The 20,384-nt window shown below is 33.3% G+C and overlaps 2 protein-coding genes and 1 long non-coding RNA gene across 4 annotated transcripts; 1 reads left to right on the top strand and 2 right to left on the bottom strand.

Annotated features, from left to right (window-relative positions):
- Nucleotides 1-1,726: 1,726 nt before the first annotated feature.
- LOC101511424 (probable glucomannan 4-beta-mannosyltransferase 9) lies at nt 1,727-6,715 on the bottom strand. Of its 2 annotated transcripts, none has more exons than XM_073367030.1 (9): nt 6,237-6,715; nt 4,473-4,571; nt 3,864-4,116; nt 3,657-3,767; nt 3,425-3,561; nt 3,163-3,276; nt 2,859-3,058; nt 2,568-2,762; nt 1,727-2,271 (listed from the first exon to the last, which is right to left on the bottom strand). In XM_073367030.1, exons 1-9 carry the CDS (start codon nt 6,240-6,242, stop codon nt 2,109-2,111), a joined length of 1,278 nt encoding a protein of 425 aa, XP_073223131.1. In that variant the 5' UTR covers nt 6,243-6,715; the 3' UTR covers nt 1,727-2,108. The 2 variants fall into 2 exon arrangements, with proteins under 2 accessions (XP_073223131.1, XP_004496174.1); XM_004496117.4 differs by lacking the exon at nt 6,237-6,715 and adding an exon at nt 5,169-6,207.
- A 1,280-nt stretch (nt 6,716-7,995) lies between these two features.
- Nucleotides 7,996-9,410, top strand: LOC140919929 (uncharacterized). The gene is made up of 2 exons (XM_073367031.1): nt 7,996-9,243; nt 9,351-9,410. Exons 1-2 carry the CDS (start codon nt 8,541-8,543, stop codon nt 9,374-9,376), a joined length of 729 nt encoding a protein of 242 aa, XP_073223132.1. The 5' UTR covers nt 7,996-8,540; the 3' UTR covers nt 9,377-9,410.
- A 4,545-nt stretch (nt 9,411-13,955) lies between these two features.
- On the bottom strand, nt 13,956-15,711 carry LOC140918598 (uncharacterized). The gene is made up of 4 exons (XR_003472322.2): nt 15,592-15,711; nt 15,406-15,505; nt 14,727-14,772; nt 13,956-14,091 (listed from the first exon to the last, which is right to left on the bottom strand). It is a non-coding gene; the product is annotated as an uncharacterized lncRNA (long non-coding RNA).
- Nucleotides 15,712-20,384: the final 4,673 nt, after the last annotated feature.

Here is a 20,384-nt window from a genome sequence, read left to right as displayed (position 1 = left end):
TTATTATTATTATTATTATATTAATAATATTATTTCCTATTTTAAATTCTATCAATTAGGCAATCACTCAGTGAGTATTCCATATTCATTAGTTGTTTTATATTCGGTAACAATTCGATATTTGGTAGTTATTCTATATTCGGTAACGATTCGATATTTGGTAGTTATTCTATATTCGGTAGCCGTTCAATTAGTCAATTACTCAGTAGTCGTTTTATATTTGTTTAAGAGGTAATAATTGAGTGTGTTTTTTCAGGAAAAAAAAAACTATTATTTGACACAAAAAATTATTTTTTAGGGTTTAAAGGATGTTTGTTTCATATTTTTAAAAAATTATTTTAAATAGGCTTCTAGGCCAAGACAGACTTTTAAAAAGGTCAGATCAGGCCGAAAAAAAAAGTCTATGAGGTCAGATCAGGCCGGAAAAAAAAGTCTATGATAGGCCGTAGGCCAGACTTAGACCTAAAAAATAAATCGTAGGCAATGCTCAGACCTTTCAAAGTCTGGCCTATTCCCACCCCTATAGGTCGTAGACGCATAGGACTAAAAAATTAATCGTATGCCAGACTCATGTCTTTCAAAGCCTGATATGGCTTATTCTCACCTCTATTTGAGAGAAACATTAATTTTTTTATTTACAAATCATTTAAAATTAAAAATATAATTGAATTTACTTTACTTTTTTTTTTTTGTGATCTAATTGCTTTTTATATAAATATAAATAATTTCATTATAATTGCAACAAAAAACTTTTAATTAGGAAGTGGTTTGGTGCTTTTTGGTGATCTATGAATTTACTTTACATTATAATTTCATTTTAGAAATGATAAAATGCTCTCTTTAGGAAGATAATCATGTTTAGAACCTATGTTAAAATGTTGTTTTGTGAGGACTACAGTATCATTGTTAATCCTTAGATAAATTGATAAAATAAATAAATTTATCAGATTTAATTTAATTTAAAGTTTTGTTTTATCTTTTAAAAACTTAATTAAATTGGTCACTTCGATTAGGTAAAATTAAATTATTTGACTAAGAATAAATTAATTTATTATTTGATTTAATCATGTTTAAATTGAATAAGAATGGACGATAGTCAAACTGTGATTTATTTAATTTGTATACATTGAATTATTTTATTTTATTTTTTAGCACTTTTTAACTTTTAATTATTTAATAATTTCTACGTTCAACTTTGATTTAAGTAATTGAATCTGTAAATGAAATCTCATCATAATAGAGATAGTTAACTTAATACGTAATCAATAATTAATTTTTTATTTGGAGCTTGTTAATGTACACTTGCTTTTTTTTTTTTTTGTAAATGTATGCTCTAATAAATGTGAAACTCCTGCTATGTACAGATGCTTTTATTTATCTAAAAATGTTTATTATAATAGAAATTATATCATGATGGCAAGTATTAAATTAAATGAAAAGTAATATAATTATAAAAATTTAATTTAATACACAATCAATATAAGAAATTTATAATAATGGCAAATCCCAAATTGTCATACCTAGTATTATAAAGAGTAGTTGTGGTTGAATTTAATAAAACTTGGTCGATTGTTGTTAGCGAAGAAAAATATATATTGTATAAATACAAAATCCATAAAAATCTATATGAATTAGCTTTTGTTGTAAATATATATAGACTATCTATACTCCAAATTATTACATTAAATGAACACTAACACACAACATTAAGAGAGTAGAATAGATATGCACAATCATAAATAAATTATACATCAAATGAGAGATATCTTTAATTGTCATACAGCCAAATTAAGGAACAGAAGTTGTAATTCAACTTGCTTCTATATTCCAATTAATTGATTAATTATCAGCGTTTCTTTCTAAGGCATATTCTCAAGTAACAAACAAAACTTTTTTTTGTTTCTTTTATATTTCTTGCCTATTTCCTTGACAAAACAATTCAAACTATTACAAATAGTTGTTGTAAAATAATAGTGTATGGTACTAAAAACAATGGCAAATGCATCAGAAGAAACTACTACTACAGCATATTTGTTCCTTTGTATAGTGAATAGCATGCCAAATCACTGGCATTTGACATGACTTTGATCATGCAGGAGTGAGTTCCTCTAAGAACTTGGAACAAAGATGCCAACATAGCCTACCCCCACAACAAAGAAGGCAATAGATTGCATGAAAAGATATATGAAGCAGTGATTCTTCCCAAAGGCAACATCATAGCATCCAATGAAAAAGAGGTAGACCCCAACACCAAGTTCTAGGAAGTGAAGCCTATCATAAAAAAATGTAGAAAATGTCAAATAGTGAATGCTAGTTGTAAAAACACCTTTTAAGTTGCAAAAACAAATAGGTCAATGTGTTTTTTGGCACAACAAATAAAGATATATTAACACACAGGTATAAGGAGTATTTTAATCCAGATAGAGATTATAGTTTTAAATTATAGTTGCAGTGATGCTGCAAAACTATATATAACGGTAAAATAGAGATAAATATAGTCGCAACTACACTTGTAATACCGTTGCAAAAACCACTAAAACGATTATGTTGAGACTATAAAACTTTACCTTCCGTCAAGCCTGATACGAGGCTTTCTCGCCGCTTTACCTCCTGATTTAGTTTTGAGAACATCACCCAATTTCTCAGTAACTACCCATTCATTTACTCTACCTACCTCTAGCAAACCTATAAGTGTTGCCTTGGTTCTATGCATTGACATAACATTTTCAAAAAGTATCCACAATATCAATAAGTGTAATGACCTACAAAAGAGGTACATGGAAATTAAGTTATATTACTTATAGGGAAACTTTGTCTACAAAATATTGTTAACATTAGTAAAATGGTAATTACTCTACCTTGGAGTTCCAACAGCATTAAGGAGTGTAATGATGCAAGGTATATAAACAGCACCCCACTTAGGAACTTCTACTTCTGGAACTAAAACAGTTGCAGGCAAAATCACACAGTAGAATGTAAATGTGACCACATGTGCTATGATTTTCCGGACAAAGAAAAAACTATAAATCACATAAAACTTCTTCCACATAGAGACTCTCTGCATCATATGGTAAAAAAGGAATTAGAAGAGAAAATTGTTAATAATAATGATTTGACTAGTTAAAACAAATATAGAGAAAATTGAAAGGGTTTGGTTAGTACCTTGTTTCTTATGATTTCCATTGCCATTTTCCTGAAAAGATTAGCTGGGCCACATGACCACCTGTGCTGCTGATAACGGTAGGCTTTGAAGGTACTTGGCAATTCATTTTTCACCTAAGTTTATTTAAATAATAAATCATCCTTTAACTGGAAGCTATAATTACTGAAATTACTTAGGAAATTATTAACTAGTTGGGCTCAAGGTTAATTCAAAAGAATCTTATAGGCATGCAAATAAAGGGATTATTATGATTGAAGATACCTTAAGGTCACTAAGGTACACAAATTTCCAGCCTCTGAGACCAGCTCGGACAGCTAGGTCCATATCTTCCACTGTGGTACGGTCCTTCCATCCACCAGCTTCATTTAGTGCTGAAATTCTCCAAACACCAGCTGTGCCTGCATGCATGTACCATATCATCATCATCATGATCTAATCTCACATGATTAGCTGTACTAATACATTTTACTAGGGAATTTAATGATTTAATTACCATTGAAACCAAAGAAAGCATGAGTTGAGGAACCAACTTCCTGCTCCACAAGGAAATGATAGTCCAATGACATCTCTTGCATTCTTGTCATTAAGCATTCATCAGCATTCACTGCAATACACAAACAACATCACTTTCACACACCACACCAAAACCATCTACATTCTACAATGTGACTAACTTATGTCATGAAGCTTATAGAATTACCGAATTGCCATCGAGCTTGGACTAGTGCAACCTTTTGATTTTGATCAAGGAATGGGATGGTGCGGTGAAGGAAGTTAGGATCAGGTTGGAAATCAGCATCAAATATGGCAACATAATCACAGAGTTTGACATAGCTATGCTTCATTCCTTCTTTGAGTGCACCAGCTTTGTAACCATTTCTGTTTTCCCTAATCTCATACTTTATGTTTATGCCTTTCCTACCCCATCTCTTACATTCCACTTCCACCATATTCTTTAGTGTTTTCATAAAAATAAACAAAAGCATATATGTGAGTTTTTGGTATGTATGTTAGATTATATGGATTTTAATGCTTAGATGCATGACTTGTACAATTTTAGTTTTGTGTTTAAGACTTTATGCATTTTATTTTGTGTCATAAAGTAACATTGTTTTGAGAAGGAATTGCTTCCATGCAATGCAATAACACTTAGATCATGATTCAAATTGTTTTTGATGAGTCACAAATCACAATGGGTTTGATTTGACTAAGGGAAAAGGAAATTAGAAATGACTGACATTTTTTTAATTATGCAAGATAAAGGATAAAAATGTTTGTTAACTTTATGAGGAGAGAATGATTTCAAAACCTTAATGATTGGGTCTGTTGAGTCATCAAGAACTTGAATAATAATTCTATCAGATGGCCATGATAACCCACATGCAGCTCCAATTGATAGTTGATACACCTGCAAGCAATGAAACAGTTCCCACAAAAACCTTTTAACTATTCATTAAAAAAATCTCTATTTCAAGAAACAGTATATGTATAAGTCATAACACTTTTTTTTTTTAAATATAATGCTTATTAAATGGGATATTATAGTACTTCGGAGTGAAATATGAACCCGAGTTGTGTGCAGCTATAGCCCGTGACTGCACGCAGTTACACCATCTCGACCATCCAATCAAGATTGAACGGTCCAGATTATTAAATGAGGATATTATAGAACTTCGGAGTGAAATATGGACCCGAGTTGTGTGCAGTTATAGTCCATGACTGCACGCAGTTACACCATCTCGACCATCCAATCAAGATTGAACGGTTCAGATTATTAAATGAGGATATTATAGAACTTCGGAGTGAAATATGGACCCGAGTTGTGTGCAGTTATAGCCCATGACTGCACGCAGTTACACCATCTCGACCATCCAATCAAGATTGAACGGTCCAGATTTTAAAATCAAAACTTTAGTAATTTGGACCGTCTGACCACTGTCACACGGCCGAGATGCGTGTGACTTAATGCAATCACACACATCTAATTCAAACTTGTAATATATACCTCTTTCTCATTATACATTGGAATTTGCACCAAAACCATTGGAAAAGCAGAATTTCCTAGCTCAAGATCATCCTTAAGTGGCTCCCATTTGTAATGTTTATCTGGTTTATGACCAAACAACTTAACAAAGACTATAACTATACCCATATAAACTTTTTCAACAAAAAGCATAATTGACATAGCCAAACACAAAAAGACTAAAACTTTCAGCATTGGAACAATAAGGGGTACCCTAACTTGCTCCCAAATAAAACTCATTTGGCTCACAATACCATAATGCACATTTTCAAATGTAGCTATTGTTGAAAGCTGATCCATTTGAAAAACCTTTCTTGGTTTCCTTTGAAAAGACTAAGTAATGGTTACTATATATACATAAAATATTGTGGTAGTAACATTTGGTAGTGACTTTGCGAAAAGAACAAGAATGGTTTTGTAGTTTCTACTTTTGGCAATTTCATAATTGTGACTTAGGAGTCACGTCAAGGCAATAAATAGAAAAAGTAGAGTGAGTGGACACGATTGTATCATAGCACTTGTTGTGCTGAAAATGCATACACATATCGACATATATAGTCACTATCAATTCATATGATGATTGCTCAATGGATAAAACGTATGTTGCAATGTTTCATGTGAGAGAGAGAGAGATTCAACTTGATTGTTGGTTCATATAGCATGGTTTCGGTAAGAGTATAACAATGTGTGAAGTTTTTATAATAAGTAAGAAATTGCAAAGTTTGTATTAAGGATCAGAAAGACAGAGATTCAAAGCAATTATGATAAGGAAAGTGTTACAATCTAGGACTAGTTTTAGGTACCTAAGAGAATATTAAAATTATAAGTGATTTTCTACACAGAGAGTCATTATTTCCTTTCATCTAAGTTTGAGATTTTGTGTAAAGAAATGTTTTAGACCATAAAGATATCCTTTTAGTTATTTAAAAATTGATACAATCAAGTCACTCTATTAATAGATATTAAAGTTGTTTTTAAGTGTAACAATCATGAGAAGAAGATGATTAATAGTTGTACTTTGTGGAAGTGTAACTCATTCAACTAAATTACCAACATGTTGTGATTATCTTTGTAGTAACTGGTAAGAGATTCACATTTAATGACAAATGTACACCCATTTATGATATTCCCAAATAAAAAGCTTATTGAGAGAACATCTGAACATGAGGATGGGGCGAGAGCTCCTCGACATGGTGTGCACCTGCAAACACTCAAATACTCAATTCAGTGTGAAATTGAGGTAAAAAGAGTAATATTTCAGTGTGAAATTGAGGTAAAAAGAGTAATATGCATCTTTCTCTTGGTACAAATATAATTTTATATAGTAGAGTTGTTCAGGAGATTTGGTGTAAATTTCGTTAGGCGGTTGCACATCATCCATCGTGATAAACAAATCATTGTTTGATATTAAACGGCGATGGCTAGACGGACACGAGAGGCATGTGTTACTCCATCTTTCAATACACTGGTGGATCTTATTGGTGAACTCCATAGTGAATGAGTCTTGAACCGGTTTTGGAATAATTAGTAAGTTATTGTTATGTTGTGGATAGCGATAAACTATCTTTAACTCCACTCTAAATACCAATCCAACCTTACATTGTGAAAAAAGTTAAATGAGATTTTGAAAAAAATAGAGATGGATAAGCTATTTCAACTTACAAAAGAAGCTATTGTTTATAATTCGTATGTAAAATGTGTAAGATTTATGGGTCACATATGTAATTAATTAATAAAGTGTGTTAGGGTCATTATATAATTAGCCAATAAACTAGGGGTCAAATAATATATAATAGTTTATGGCTAAAGAGCATAATAGTTATGAAAATTAATAGTGTAGATACCAGACAGTTTCTAATTTAATGAGGGGCTGAATTGGAAATACTGCAATTTGAGATATAACTAATAATAGTTATATATAGGGGTAATGGTCCCCAAGGCAAACACAACAATAAGACTATTCAGTTTCAAAACCCTAAAGAAGAAAACTCTTTGGTTCTCTCTATCTCCATCAGAGAGCAAGGTCTTCAGGGTGTTTTGCTGAGGAAGATCACCCAACCCATTGGTTCTATCATTATCATCCCATTTGTTGATTGTTTTGGATGATTGGAACAATTAATGAATTGTGAATAATGCCATAAAATTCTGCCATATTTGAATAATGATCTGTTTTTTTGGGTCCATTACATGAAAGTTAGAGATGGTAAAGGATTTTCTCTTGAAGAATTGAAGGTAAAATGGCTGAGTATCTCACTATATAGAATTAGAATCTGGTGTTCAATTTGTTTTTTTTTGTTTTCGTTTTGTTGCACATAGAATGAATCGATGCGGTCATAGTCTTTCTGTTTTCTGTACTTCTGCGACACGTTATATATCAATACATGTAATTGTATTAGCAAAATCCCCTTATAATTCCAGTACAGAACCTATGTCAAGTGGACCACCCAGTCCATGGAGTGGTTTTGCAGTCTTACCCACATAATGGGCTAGCCAATTTAACGGCGAATTTGTTTCTCAAGTCCCGTGGGCTGACCATGATTTATATGGCATTGTGAGAACCCTGACCCTCGAGCCTTTGAATAATGCTGAACAATTGGATTACCTTAGTTTGAAGATTTAATAATTTTAAGCAACTTCCTTAAGGGCTTTTAGAAAATTTATTTATTTATTTATTTATTTTTTATAATTATCAATTTTTTTTATAAAACAATAATTATCAAATACTAATGAAATAATGTTTATATTAGTGAACAATATTTTTTTTAAATATTGTTTTATTTGGATATAATAAATATATGTTCAAGTCAAGTTTGACATTTTTGAATGAGTTAATTAAAACTTGACGTCGCCAAAGTGACCTCTCTTGTCTAAATTGCTCGTGAAGAGTGTCAAATGGTTGTGTATATGTTTATTCATGCGGGTATTGACCGGCCCAAAGGAAGGTTAATATTTGGCAGAATTACTTGGTACACCTGCGATGATAAATGTGTGACAATTATTTGGTATACATGTGAGCAGTAAATCGGCCCAAAGGAAGGTTTATTGTTTGACATGTCTTATTGTCAATATTTGATCGTTGCAACAAGAGTACCACTAGCAGTTGGTGTTACTGTCCAAAGACTTGACATCAATGGTGCACTGGGTATCTTGAGATGGGTTAAATTCCATGATTTGAACATATGTATTTATTTATTTATTGATTTATTTTCCTATAATGTGAGTTTCTAAGTTTCGTTCTTTATCTAATTTACAGCATCGGTTGCTTCCATATCTGCAAATTTGAGTTCTATTCCTGTCCTTAATGGGACAAATTTTAAGGAATGGGAAGAGAACATTCTGATTGTTCTTGGCTGCATGGATCTAGACCTTGCATTAAGAATTGATCGACCCTCTACTCCTAAGGACTCTAGTTCTTCTGAAGAAAAATTAGAGTATGAGAAATGGGATCGCTCAAATCGCATAAGTCTTATGATCATAAAGCGTGGGATTCCTGAAGTCTTTAGAGGTGCTGTCTCGGATGAGATAGATACAGCTAAAAATTTCCTTGTTGAGATGGAAAAACGCTTTGTAAAAAGTGATAAGGCTGAAACAAGTTCTTTGCTTCAGAATTTAATTTCCATGAAGTATCAAGGCAAGGGAAATATAAGAGAGCACATTATGATGATGTCCAACATTGCTTCTAAGCTTAAAGGTCTAAAGCTTGAGTTGTCAGATGACTTACTCATTCATTTAGTATTGTTGTCTCTTCCTTCGCAATTCAGTCAGTTTAAGGTGACTTATAATTGTCAAAAGGAGAAATGGACTCTTAATGAGCTCATTTCATTATGTGTGCAAGAAGAGGACAGGCTGAAGCAAGATAGGACTGAAAGTGCTCACTTTACTAGCATCTCTAAAGACAAGGGCAAAAGGAAAAGAATTGAGGAGCCCAAGAACAAAGCTGCTGCTAAGGGTCCAGAACAAAAGAAGCAGACTACGGATAACAACTGCTTCTTCTGCAGGAGTTCTGGACACGTGAAGAAGGATTGTGCCAAATATCACGCTTGGCGTGTTAAGAAAGGTATGATTCTGTCTTTGGTCTGTTCTGAGGTTAATTTAGCTTCAGTACCTGGAAACACTTGGTGGTTAGACTCTGGTGCAACTACTAACATCAGTGTTTCAATGCAGGGTTGCCTGAACTTCCGAAAGCCTAGTGATACTGAAAGATGCATCTATGTAGGAGATGGGAAAAAGTTGAAGTCATAGGAAAATTTAGATTATTATTAAGTTCCGGTCATTATTTGGATTTAAAAGACACTTTTGTTGTACCGTCATTTAGACGAAATTTGATCTCTATTTCTTATTTGGACAAATCAGGATATTATTGTTCATTCGGGAATAAAGAATTTACTTTGTCTTTAAATTCGAATGTTGTTGGAACCGGTTTACTTTCTGGTTATGATAATCTTTATTTGTTGGAAACTGTGGCTAACTATAATGAAACCTTGAATGTGGAATCACGTGGTACTAAGCGGAAAATTGACAATTTCAATTCAGGAGTGCTTTGGCACAAGCGTCTAGGTCACATCTCTAAAAATAGAGTTGAACGACTTGTGTCAGATGGAATTTTAGATTCCATTGACTTCACAGACTTTAACGTTTGTGTAGCATGCATTAAAGGAAAACAGACTAAAGATAAGAAATTAGGCGCATATAGAGCTACAGACGTCTTAGAATTGATACATACGGACATCTGTGGGCCATTTCCAACTCCTTCTTGGAATGGTCAACAATATTTTTTATATCATTCATAAACGATTATTAGATATGCCTACCTTTACCTAATTCACGAAAAGTCCCAATCAATAGACGTGTTCAAATCCTTTAAGGCAGAAGTTGAGAATCAACTTAATAAAAGAATTAAAAAGGTCAAATCTGATCGTGGTGGTGAATACTACTGCAGATATGACGGTTCAGGTGAACAACGTCTGGAACCATTTGCCAAATACCTAGAGGAATTTGGAATCGTCCCACAATACACTATGTCGGGGTCACCTAGCATGAATGGTGTAGCTGAAAGACGAAACAGGACTCTTAAGGATATGGTAAGGAGTATGATTTGTCATTCCACCTTGCCAGAGTCACTCTGGGGAGATGCATTAAAAACAGCAGCATACATTCTTAATAGAGTACCAACTAAGGCAGCGGCTAAAACACCTTATGAGCTTTGGATTGGGCGTAAGCCTAGCCTGAAGCACTTTCATGTTTGGGGATGTCCAGCTGAGGCAAGGCCTTATAGGCCGAATGAAAAGAAATTTGAACCCCGAACAATTAGCAGCTATTTTATAGGGTACTCAGAAAAATCAAGGGGCTATAAATTTTATGATCCTAATTTGAGAACGATTTTTGAGACGGGAACAACAACGTTCTTTGAGGATATTGAGTTTGGGGGGAAGATTAAGGTTAAAGATTTTGTCTTTGAGGAAGAATCGGTAACAATTCCAGAACTAATTCTTGTCTTTGAGGAAGAATCGGTAACAATTCCAGAACTGATTCTTCCACCAATTGACTTTCCCATTATTGAACAAACTCAAGATGATCTGGTTGTTCAGGAAGAACAAAATCCAGATCAAATTCAAGATCCTCAAGAACAAGTGCCTCAAGAGCCAGCTCCATTGCGGAGATCCACTAGAGAAAGGAAAAATGCTATTTCGGATGATTATGTAGTATTTATCAATGAGGTAGAGGAAAATGTTGGCATGACGGAAGACGACCCAGTCAACTTTCATCAAGCCATGCAAGATTCTCGTTCAGATAAGTGGATCGAAGCAATGAATGAGGAGTACAAGTCTATGCAAGACAATTCAGTTTGGGAACTTATCCCATTACCTGAAGGAAAGAAACCCATTGGTTGCAAATGGATTTTTAAAACCAAGCGGGATTCCAATGGTAATGTGGAGAGATATAAGGCACGTCTTGTAGCTAAGGGTTATACTCAAAAGGAAGGGATTGATTATAAAGAGACTTTCTCTCCGGTTTCATCGAAGGACTCTTTAAGAATAATCATGGCTCTTGTTGCTCACTTTAATTTGGAGCTTCATCAAATGGATGTAAAAACAGCTTTTCTCAATGGCGACATTGATGAGACGATCTATATGGTGCAGCCAGAAAACTTTGTGTTGGGAGACCCAAAGAATATGGTGTGCAAACTAAGAAAATCCATTTATGGGCTAAAACAAGCTTCTCGTCAATGGTACCATAAATTTCATCAAGTAATTCTCTCATTTGGTTTTGAGATGAATACAGTTGATGATTGTGTGTATCATAAGTTCAGTGGGAGCAGACATATTTTCCTGGTCTTGTATGTTGATGACATACTGCTTGCCACTAACGATATAGGCATGTTGCACGAAACTAAGAAATTTCTATCAAAGCATTTTGAGATGAAAGATCTTGGTGACGCCTCTTTTGTATTAGGAATTCAGATACACCGAGACAGATCTCGAGGTATTCTTGGATTGTCACAAAAGAGCTATATCGATAAGGTTCTCAAAAGGTTTGGGTTACAGGATTGCAAACCAGGGGACACCCCAGTTGCTAAGGGAGACAAGTTTAGTCTCAAACAGTGCCCTAAGGGAAGTTTGGAAATTCAAGAAATGCAAAAGATCCCTTATGCTTCAGCTGTAGGGAGTCTTATGTATGCCCAAGTATGTACGCGTCCAGACATAGCGTTCATAGTAGGGATTTTAGGCAGATATTTAAGCAATCCAGGTCTTGACCATTGGAAAGCAGCCAAGAGGGTCATGAGATATTTGAAGAGAACAAGAAACTACATGCTCACATATAGGAGGTCAGACCAGTTAGAGATCACTGGGTACTCTGACTCGGATTTTGCGGGATGCCAAGACAGCTTAAGATCAACTTCAGGCTATGTCTTTCTGTTAGCTGGTGGAGCAGTTTCTTGGCGTAGTGCCAAGCAAGGTCTTACTGCTTCATCAACCATGGCAGCAGAATTCGTAGCAATTCATGAGGCATCTGACCAGGGCATTTGGCTGAGAAATTTTGTCACGGGGCTGCAAATAGTTGAAGGGATTGAAAGACCACTCAAGTTGTATTGTGACAATAGATCAGCAGTCCTGTATTCTAACAATAATAGGAGCTCAACCAAGTCAAAGCACATTGACATTAAGTTCCTAGTTGTTAAAGAGAAGGTACAAAGTGGACAGATATCCATAGAACACTTAAGGACAAACTCCATGATTGCGGATCCACTCACTAAAGGTCTACCACCCAAGGTCTTTCATGAGCATACTGCTCACATGGGTGTGCTACAGTTTGAGGAATCTTGATTTTAGTGGGAGTTTCGTCCATTATGTAATTCATGTTCTATGTTTAATTGTAAAGTACAAATACATTGTATTTGGATTTTCTGATCAGAAATAAAGTTTAAAGTATTTAGTTTTTGGTCACTTTGTACATTTAAGTTATGGTATGATCTCATTCGATAAAGTAGGACCAGTTGAAAATTGACATGCATTGACCAACTTCATGTAATTTTCATGCTACACTTTTCATAATGGGTCTATGTCATTTAGTTGTGTCAGTACGGGTGATCATTGATGGGTTTAGTTACGCTTATTATGACGAAAGCCTCTTTGGTTCCATGTGCTGATATGATTAATGGACGGGAAAATTTGGATTATACTCAAGGTCATTATAATGACATTTTTGACGTCATAAAGTCTAACACACTCTTAAGGATACATGTGTGACCAGTGGGAGATTGTAAGATTTATGGGTCACATATGTAATTAATTAATAAAGTGTGTTAGGGTCATTATATAATTAGCCAATAAACTAGGGGTCAAATAATATATAATAGTTTATGGCTAAAGAGCATAATAGTTATGAAAATTAATAGTGTAGATACCAGGCAGTTTCTAATTTAATGAGGGGCTGAATTGGAAATACTGCAATTTGGGATATAACTAATAATAGTTATATATAGGGGTAATGGTCCCCAAGGCAAACACAACAATAAGACTATTTAGTTTCAAAACCCTAAAGGAGAAAACTCTCTGGTTCTCTCTATCCCCATCAGAGAGCAAGGTCTTCAGGGTGTTTTGCTGAGGAAGATCACCCAACCCATTGGTTCTATCATTATCATCCCAGGATTTCATCAATGGCAATTCCCACAGGTACGCTTCCGCCTTTGGTTATTCATCATGTAATTGACATGGATTATTAACAATTCCTACCATTGAGTTTATTATTTAATATATTGTCTGAGTAGTTTTTTCTTCTCTGAGAGTTACTTTGACATACCCACTTCAGTTGAAAGTTATTATAAGATGGTTATTGTTGATTGATGTCCCTATTGTTAGTAAGAAGACTCTGGTGTACCAATTAATTATTATGGTGGAAGTTTTTATTGGGCTAGGTCTCGTAGTTTTTATTCTCTCAATTGGAGGGAAGTTTTCTACGTTAAAAATTGTGTTCGTCTCAGATTTAATTTTCTGTCAATTATTATTGATCTTGGAATTGTGTTGTTTATTTGGCCATTTTTCTGCACATGTGAGAGAAGAAATACGTTGCTTCTTTGTAAAAGATCTAAATTAGTTAGACCAGTTTAGTTGTGATTTTTTTTAATTAATTCATATAATTAATTTACAACTTAACTTACTAAACAGTTAAACACGAGTTAGTAATTAAAAAATTAAACACAACTAATAAAATTAAAAAACCTAATAAAAATAAAAGTACAAAAATCATTCAAAAATCAAACAATTGAAATTTTTAAAGAGTTAAAAGTGTATTTTTATTTAATTATTTTGATACAGATATATGTATCTCTTATTTTTTCCATTGTATAATGCTTCTTGGAAGTAAGTTAACCACAACTGCTTAATGCTTCAAGTCATCGAAGGATCTAGAATTCATGACAATAATTTAATTACATAACAAAATATAAATATATATATATATATATATTATAAATGATGAAAGTGAGTAAGAAGAATGGAGACACGAAGGAAAAAAAATCAAAATTATTATAAAAAATATAAAAATTTAAGAAGAAATATTTGAAATAATTTATATAGATTAACAGCATAAATTAGAAAATGAAAAGTCTGATTGAAAATTTAAAAATGTCAACCTATACAATTGACCTTACACTTACAATCTACTTTTGTTTAATATTTGTAAATACGATAATAAATAAGAACTAATAATTAAATATGAAGATACTAATTCAACATAAAAAGGAAACCATACTTGTTTTCACGTTACCAAAACATATCATTTTTATGAATAAAAAAATAATAATAACATGTTATGTTATAACATGAAAGTTAGAAAATAAAACATATTATAACGTTATAACTCGGAAGTTTGAGATTTATAAGATAAAACAAATAATAACAATAAATCTTGAGGAATTTAAAGAACTTTAAATCTAGTAATTAAATTTAGAGTTGCATTTGAAGTTAACGAATCTCTACCCATACAACAAAATCAACAAATATTAAAAAAACTCCAAATATAATTAAGCTAAGTATAGACCTCTATTCCACAAGCTCCATTGATTTCTTGTCATCGCCTAACTTTCCTATAAATATATAATAAGAGGAGACACGAAACACATGAGTAGATCTTACATCATGTTAAATGAATGAATAAGTTAAAAATAGATGACCATGCATTCATGAAACATATTTAACATGATCACAAAAATCAGGACAATATAATATTACATGATTTAAATGGATGATCTTTCAATGCTCAAAATGCACTCCTTGAAATTCATGTGGTGCCAAACTAATGTAGGAAAACTTGTATGAAAAGGTTATGCTTTGTGTCATATGCAAATTGCAACACCCCTCTAGATTATATGTATTGTGTGCAATCTCACAAAGACGATACTATCAAGTAATCGTTCAATATAGTATATAGTTGTACGAAGACATCCTATAGACAACACCCCAAAGTGTAAAACTCAATAAATCACTCTCCTCCCATGAAGTCTAAACTTAACTTCTAATTTTTTAGATGATATATCAAACACCTAAGTCTTAATAAATTTTTTATATGATTCTAAAGCTATTAAGGAAATTGAAAGTTCGAAAGAAATATATAAAAAATTTATGAGAGAAATCATATATAAGAAAAACAACATTACGATGAGTAAAGAAAATTAAAGACTTTAACATAACAGATAAATGAGTTTTAACTTAAGTGTTACCTAACAACACATTTACAATAACCCTTAACGCAATCCCTGACTTTAGGATGAGGACATGGATATGTTTTACAATCACGGCGTCTCTTACAAGGCATTTTTTCTGTAATATAAAATATAAAATAAAGAAATGTTATTTAAAAATGATGGAAGGTTTTGTATAACATTAAAATATGATAATGAACTTACCACTAGCAGTGATTAAAAGAAGAAATAGAGACACTAAAAGAATCACAGTGTAAACAACCTTAAGAGTTTTAGCCATTGTGTTCTACCTTTTTATGTGACAAGTAGACAATTGTTTGATCACCTTATATAATAAAAACCTAATGTTATGTTTAATTCAATTAAAACGTTTTTAGGAGTTATCTTAGTGCAAGAAACCCTTCATTACAATAATTAATAAGTGTCTCTAACGTACATTGATGTATCATGTTTGTCTATTCAGCTAATGAAATTGATCACTTGACATTAGAATAGATATTTATATAAAAATATTATTTGTAATTAGAGTTCATTCATGTTTACGAACCTTAATTTTTTTTCTTCTTTTTTTATCCTTTCGTACTATAATATGGATCAAAACAAACATTATACTTCAATAAAATACATATTAGGACACATTGAACTAAACTAAAAATCCTTTCTATATTTAAATCATTATTAGATGTCTGTAAAATATATGGACAAGGTCCGCCATCGTTTGTTTGAATTCATGTGTCTAGTGGATTCAGACGCCATCTTCCCCTATGTCCCCTCTGATGTGATCGCAATGTCGATGCAATCATACATTCAACTTCATCCACTCTGATGTGATCTCAATGTCGATGCAATCATGCTAATGATCTCAATGTCAAGCTCGTCATAACTCTTTTGATTTTCTTCGCAGTGCATTGCGCAAACCTTGTATAGAGGGTAAACTTCTCGTGGTTTTCATTTTAGAAAATGAATATTTCACTCATTATGCATCATGCACAAATTTCCTACATGGTCGGGTCATTCTGTCTAAGAGGATGTTCTAATTAAAATCCAATGTAAGATTTATGGGTCACATATGTAATTAATTAATAAAGTGTGTTAGGATCATTATATAATTAGCCAATAAACTAGGGGTCAAATAATATATAATAGTTTATGGCTAAAGAGCATAATAGTTATGAAAATTAATAGTGTAGATACCAGACAGTTTCTAATTTAATGAGGGGCTGAATTGGAAATACTGCAATTTGGAATATAACTTATAATAGTTATATATAGGGGTAATGGTCCTCAAGGCAAACACAACAAGACTATTCAGTTTCAAAACCCTAAAGGAGAAAACTCTCTGGTTCTCTCTATCCCCATCAAGAGAGCAAGGTCTTCAGGGTGTTTTGCTAAGGAAGATCACCCAACCCATTGGCTCTATCATCATCATCCCAAGATTTCATCAATGGCAATTCCCACAGGTACGCTTCCACCCTTGGTTATTCATCATGTAATTGGCATGGATAGTTAACAAGTGGTATCAGAGCCTACCATGTTTAATTCATGATGAAATTCGGTTATTGTCTTTATTTTAGGATTCAATTTGGGAATTTTGACATGATTGAAATCTTAGGGTTTGAAATTTGGGAATTTGGATTTTCAAATTACAAACTTATTGTCCATGTTTATAATTCTAGACTTTTTGCTTGAATTATTTTAATGAATTATTTTTTTTTAATAAAGCCTAATTATTTAAATAATTTTTAATCAAGCAAAGTTATTTATTAAAATAATCTGTGGGAATATTTTTTTAAAAGGTTTATACTTCGTTTTTTTTTATTCCCACAGTCGGTTAGGTTGTTTATTGCAACTCTTGACCGAGACAGCTCGATGGTTTATTACATATACATTCTTTTTAATGAAGTAGCCGTTATAGATTGCAGAGGTTTAAGTCACAGCTTTATAGTAGTGTGTTTTGAATTAAATATTAGGAACTATTTGATGAAAAATATTGGAGATCATGTCAGAATTTTTGCCCGAGAAATATATCTTGCTGTTTTGTTCAATCTTGGATAATTTTATTTCATCTGAACACCATTACTGAAGTTCTATTAAAATCTGTTTTTTTTTTTTTGTGCTGTTTTAGGCTCCTTATTATGACTTTTTTTTTTTTGAACAATATTAGTGAACAATATTTTTTTTAATACTAACAAAATAAAGTTTATATTAGTGAACAATATTTTTTTTTAAATATTGTTTTATTTGGATATAATAAATATATGTTCAAGTCAAGTTTGACATTTTTGAATGAGTTAATTGAAACTTGACGTCGCCAAAGTGACCTCTCTTGTCTAAATTGCTCGTGAAGAGTATCAAATGGTTGTGTATATGCTTATTCATGCGGGTATTGACCGGCCCAAAGGAAGGTTAACATTTGGCAGAATTACATGTACACCTGCGATGATAAATGTGTGACAATTATTTGCTATACATGTAAGCAGTAAATCGGCCCAAAGGAAGGTTTATTGTTTGACATGTCTTATTGTCAATATTTGATCGTTGCAACAAGAGTACCGCTAGCCGTTGGTGTTACTGTCCAAAGACTTGACATCAATGGTGCACTGGGTATCTTGAGATGGGTTAAATTCCATGATTTGAACATATGTATTTATTTATTTATTTATTTATTTTCCTATAATGTGAGTTTCTAAGTTTCGTTCTTTATTTAATTTACAGCATCGGTTGCTTCCATATCTGCAAATTTGAGTTCTATTCCTGTCCTTGATGGGACAAATTTTAAGGAATGGAAAGAGAACATTTTGATTGTTCTTGGCTGCATGGATCTAGACCTTGCATTAAGAATTGATCGACCCTCTACTCCTAAGGACTCTAGTTCTTCTGAAGAAAAATTAGAGTATGAGAAATGGGATCGCTCAAATCGCATAAGTCTTATGATCATAAAGCGTGGCATTCCCGAGGTCTTTAGAGGTGTTGTCTCGGATGAGATAGATACAGCTAAAAATTTCTTTGTTGAGATGGAAAGAAAAACGCTTTGTAAAAAGTGATAAGGCTGAAACAAGTTCTTTGCTTCAGAATTTAATTTCCATGAAGTATCAAGGCAAGGGAATGGAAAAATGCTTTGTAAAAAGTGATAAGGCTGAAACAAGTTCTTTGCTTCAGAATTTAATTTCCATGAAGTATCAAGGCAAGGGAAATATAAGAGAGCACATTATGATGATGTCCAACATTGCTTCTAAGCTTAAAGGTCTAAAGCTTGAGTTGTCAGATGACTTACTCATTCATTTAGTATTGCTGTCTCTTCCTTCGCAATTCAGTCAGTTTAAGGTGACTTATAATTGTCAAAAGGAGAAATGGACTCTTAATGAGCTCATTTCATTATGTGTGCAAGAAGAGGACAGGCTGAAGCAAGATAGGACTGAAAGTGCTCACTTTACTAGCATCTCTAAAGACAAGGGCAAAAGGAAAAGAATTGAGGAGCCCAAGAACAAAGCTGCTGCTAAGGGTCCAGAACAAAAGAAGCAGACTAAGGATAACAACTGCTTCTTCTGCAGGAGTTCTGGACACGTGAAGAAGGATTGTGCCAAATATCACGCTTGGCGTGTTAAGAAAGGTATGATTCTGTCTTTGGTCTGTTCTGAGGTTAATTTAGCTTCAGTACCTAGAAACACTTGGTGGTTAGACTCTGGTGCAACTACTAACATCAGTGTTTCAATGCAGGGTTGCCTGAACTTCCGAAAGCCTAGTGATACTGAAAGATGGATCTATGTAGGAGATGGGAAGAAGGTAGAAGTTGAAGCCATAGGAAAATTTAGATTATTATTAAGTTCCGGTCATTATTTGGATTTAAAAGACACTTTTGTTGTACCGTCATTTAGACGGAATTTGGTCTCTATTTCTTATTTGGACAAATCAGGATATTATTGTTCATTCGGGAATAAAGAATTTACTTTGTCTTTAAATTCGAATGTTGTTGGAACCGGTTTACTTTCTGGTTATGATAATCTTTATTTGTTGGAAACTGTGGCTAACTATAATGAAACCTTGAATGTGGAATCACGTGGTACTAAGCGGAAAATTGACAATTTCAATTCAGGAGTGCTTTGGCACAAACGTCTAGGTCACATCTCTAAAAATAGAGTTGAACGACTTGTGTCAGATGGAATTTTAGATTCCATTGACTTCACAGACTTTAACGTTTGTGTAGCATGCATTAAAGGAAAACAGACTAAAGATAAGAAATTAGGCGCATATAGAGCTACAAACATCTTAGAATTGATACATACGGACATCTGTGGGCCATTTCCAACTCCTTCTTGGAATGGTCAACAATATTTTATATCATTCATAGACGATTATTCGAGATATGCCTACCTTTACCTAATTCACGAAAAGTCCCAATCAATAGACGTGTTCAAATCCTTTAAGGCAGAAGTTGAGAATCAACTTAATAAAAGAATTAAAAAGGTCAAATCTGATCGTGGTGGTGAATACTATGGCAGATATGACGGTTCAGGTGAACAACGTCCGGGACCATTTGCCAAATACCTAGAGGAATGTGGAATCGTCCCACAATACACTATGCCGGGGTCACCCAGCATGAATGGTGTAGCTGAAAGACGAAACAGGACTCTTAAGGATATGGTAAGGAGTATGATTTGTCATTCCACCTTGCCAGAGTCACTCTGGGGAGAGGCATTAAAAACAACAGCATAAATTCTTAATAGAGTACCAACTAAGATAGCGGCTAAAACACCTTATGAGCTTTGGATTGGGCGTAAGCCTAGTCTGAAGCACCTTCATGTTTGGGGATGTCCAGCTGAGGTAAGGCCTTATAGGCCGAATGAAAAGAAATTTGAACCCCGAACAATTAGCACCTATTTTATAGGGTACTCAGAAAAATCAAGGGGTTATAAATTTTATGATCCTAATTTGAGAACAATTTTTGAGACGGGAACGGAGACGTTCTTTGAGGATATTGAGTTTGGGGGGAAGATTAA

This window comes from Cicer arietinum, chromosome 4, assembly GCF_000331145.2.
Source record: "Cicer arietinum cultivar CDC Frontier isolate Library 1 chromosome 4, Cicar.CDCFrontier_v2.0, whole genome shotgun sequence".
Classification (NCBI taxonomy): domain Eukaryota; kingdom Viridiplantae; phylum Streptophyta; class Magnoliopsida; order Fabales; family Fabaceae; genus Cicer; species Cicer arietinum.
Note: the sequence above shows the minus strand (reverse complement) of the source record. Positions and strands in the feature narration are given on the sequence as shown.

Coding starts and splice junctions, on each gene's coding strand:
- LOC140919929 (XM_073367031.1), top strand. CDS start 8,541: ATGGATCTAGACCTTGCATTAAGAATTGATCGACCCTCTACTCCTAAG. Junction 9,244..9,350: donor CGCTTGGCGTGTTAAGAAAG/GTATGATTCTGT, acceptor GTTTCAATGCAG/GGTTGCCTGAACTTCCGAAA.
- LOC101511424 (XM_004496117.4), bottom strand. CDS start 5,486: ATGGATCAGCTTTCAACAATAGCTACATTTGAAAATGTGCATTATGGT. Junction 3,562..3,656: donor TGCTTTCTTTGGTTTCAATG/GTAATTAAATCA, acceptor ACATGCATGCAG/GCACAGCTGGTGTTTGGAGA. Junction 3,059..3,162: donor TGGAAATCATAAGAAACAAG/GTACTAACCAAA, acceptor CATATGATGCAG/AGAGTCTCTATGTGGAAGAA.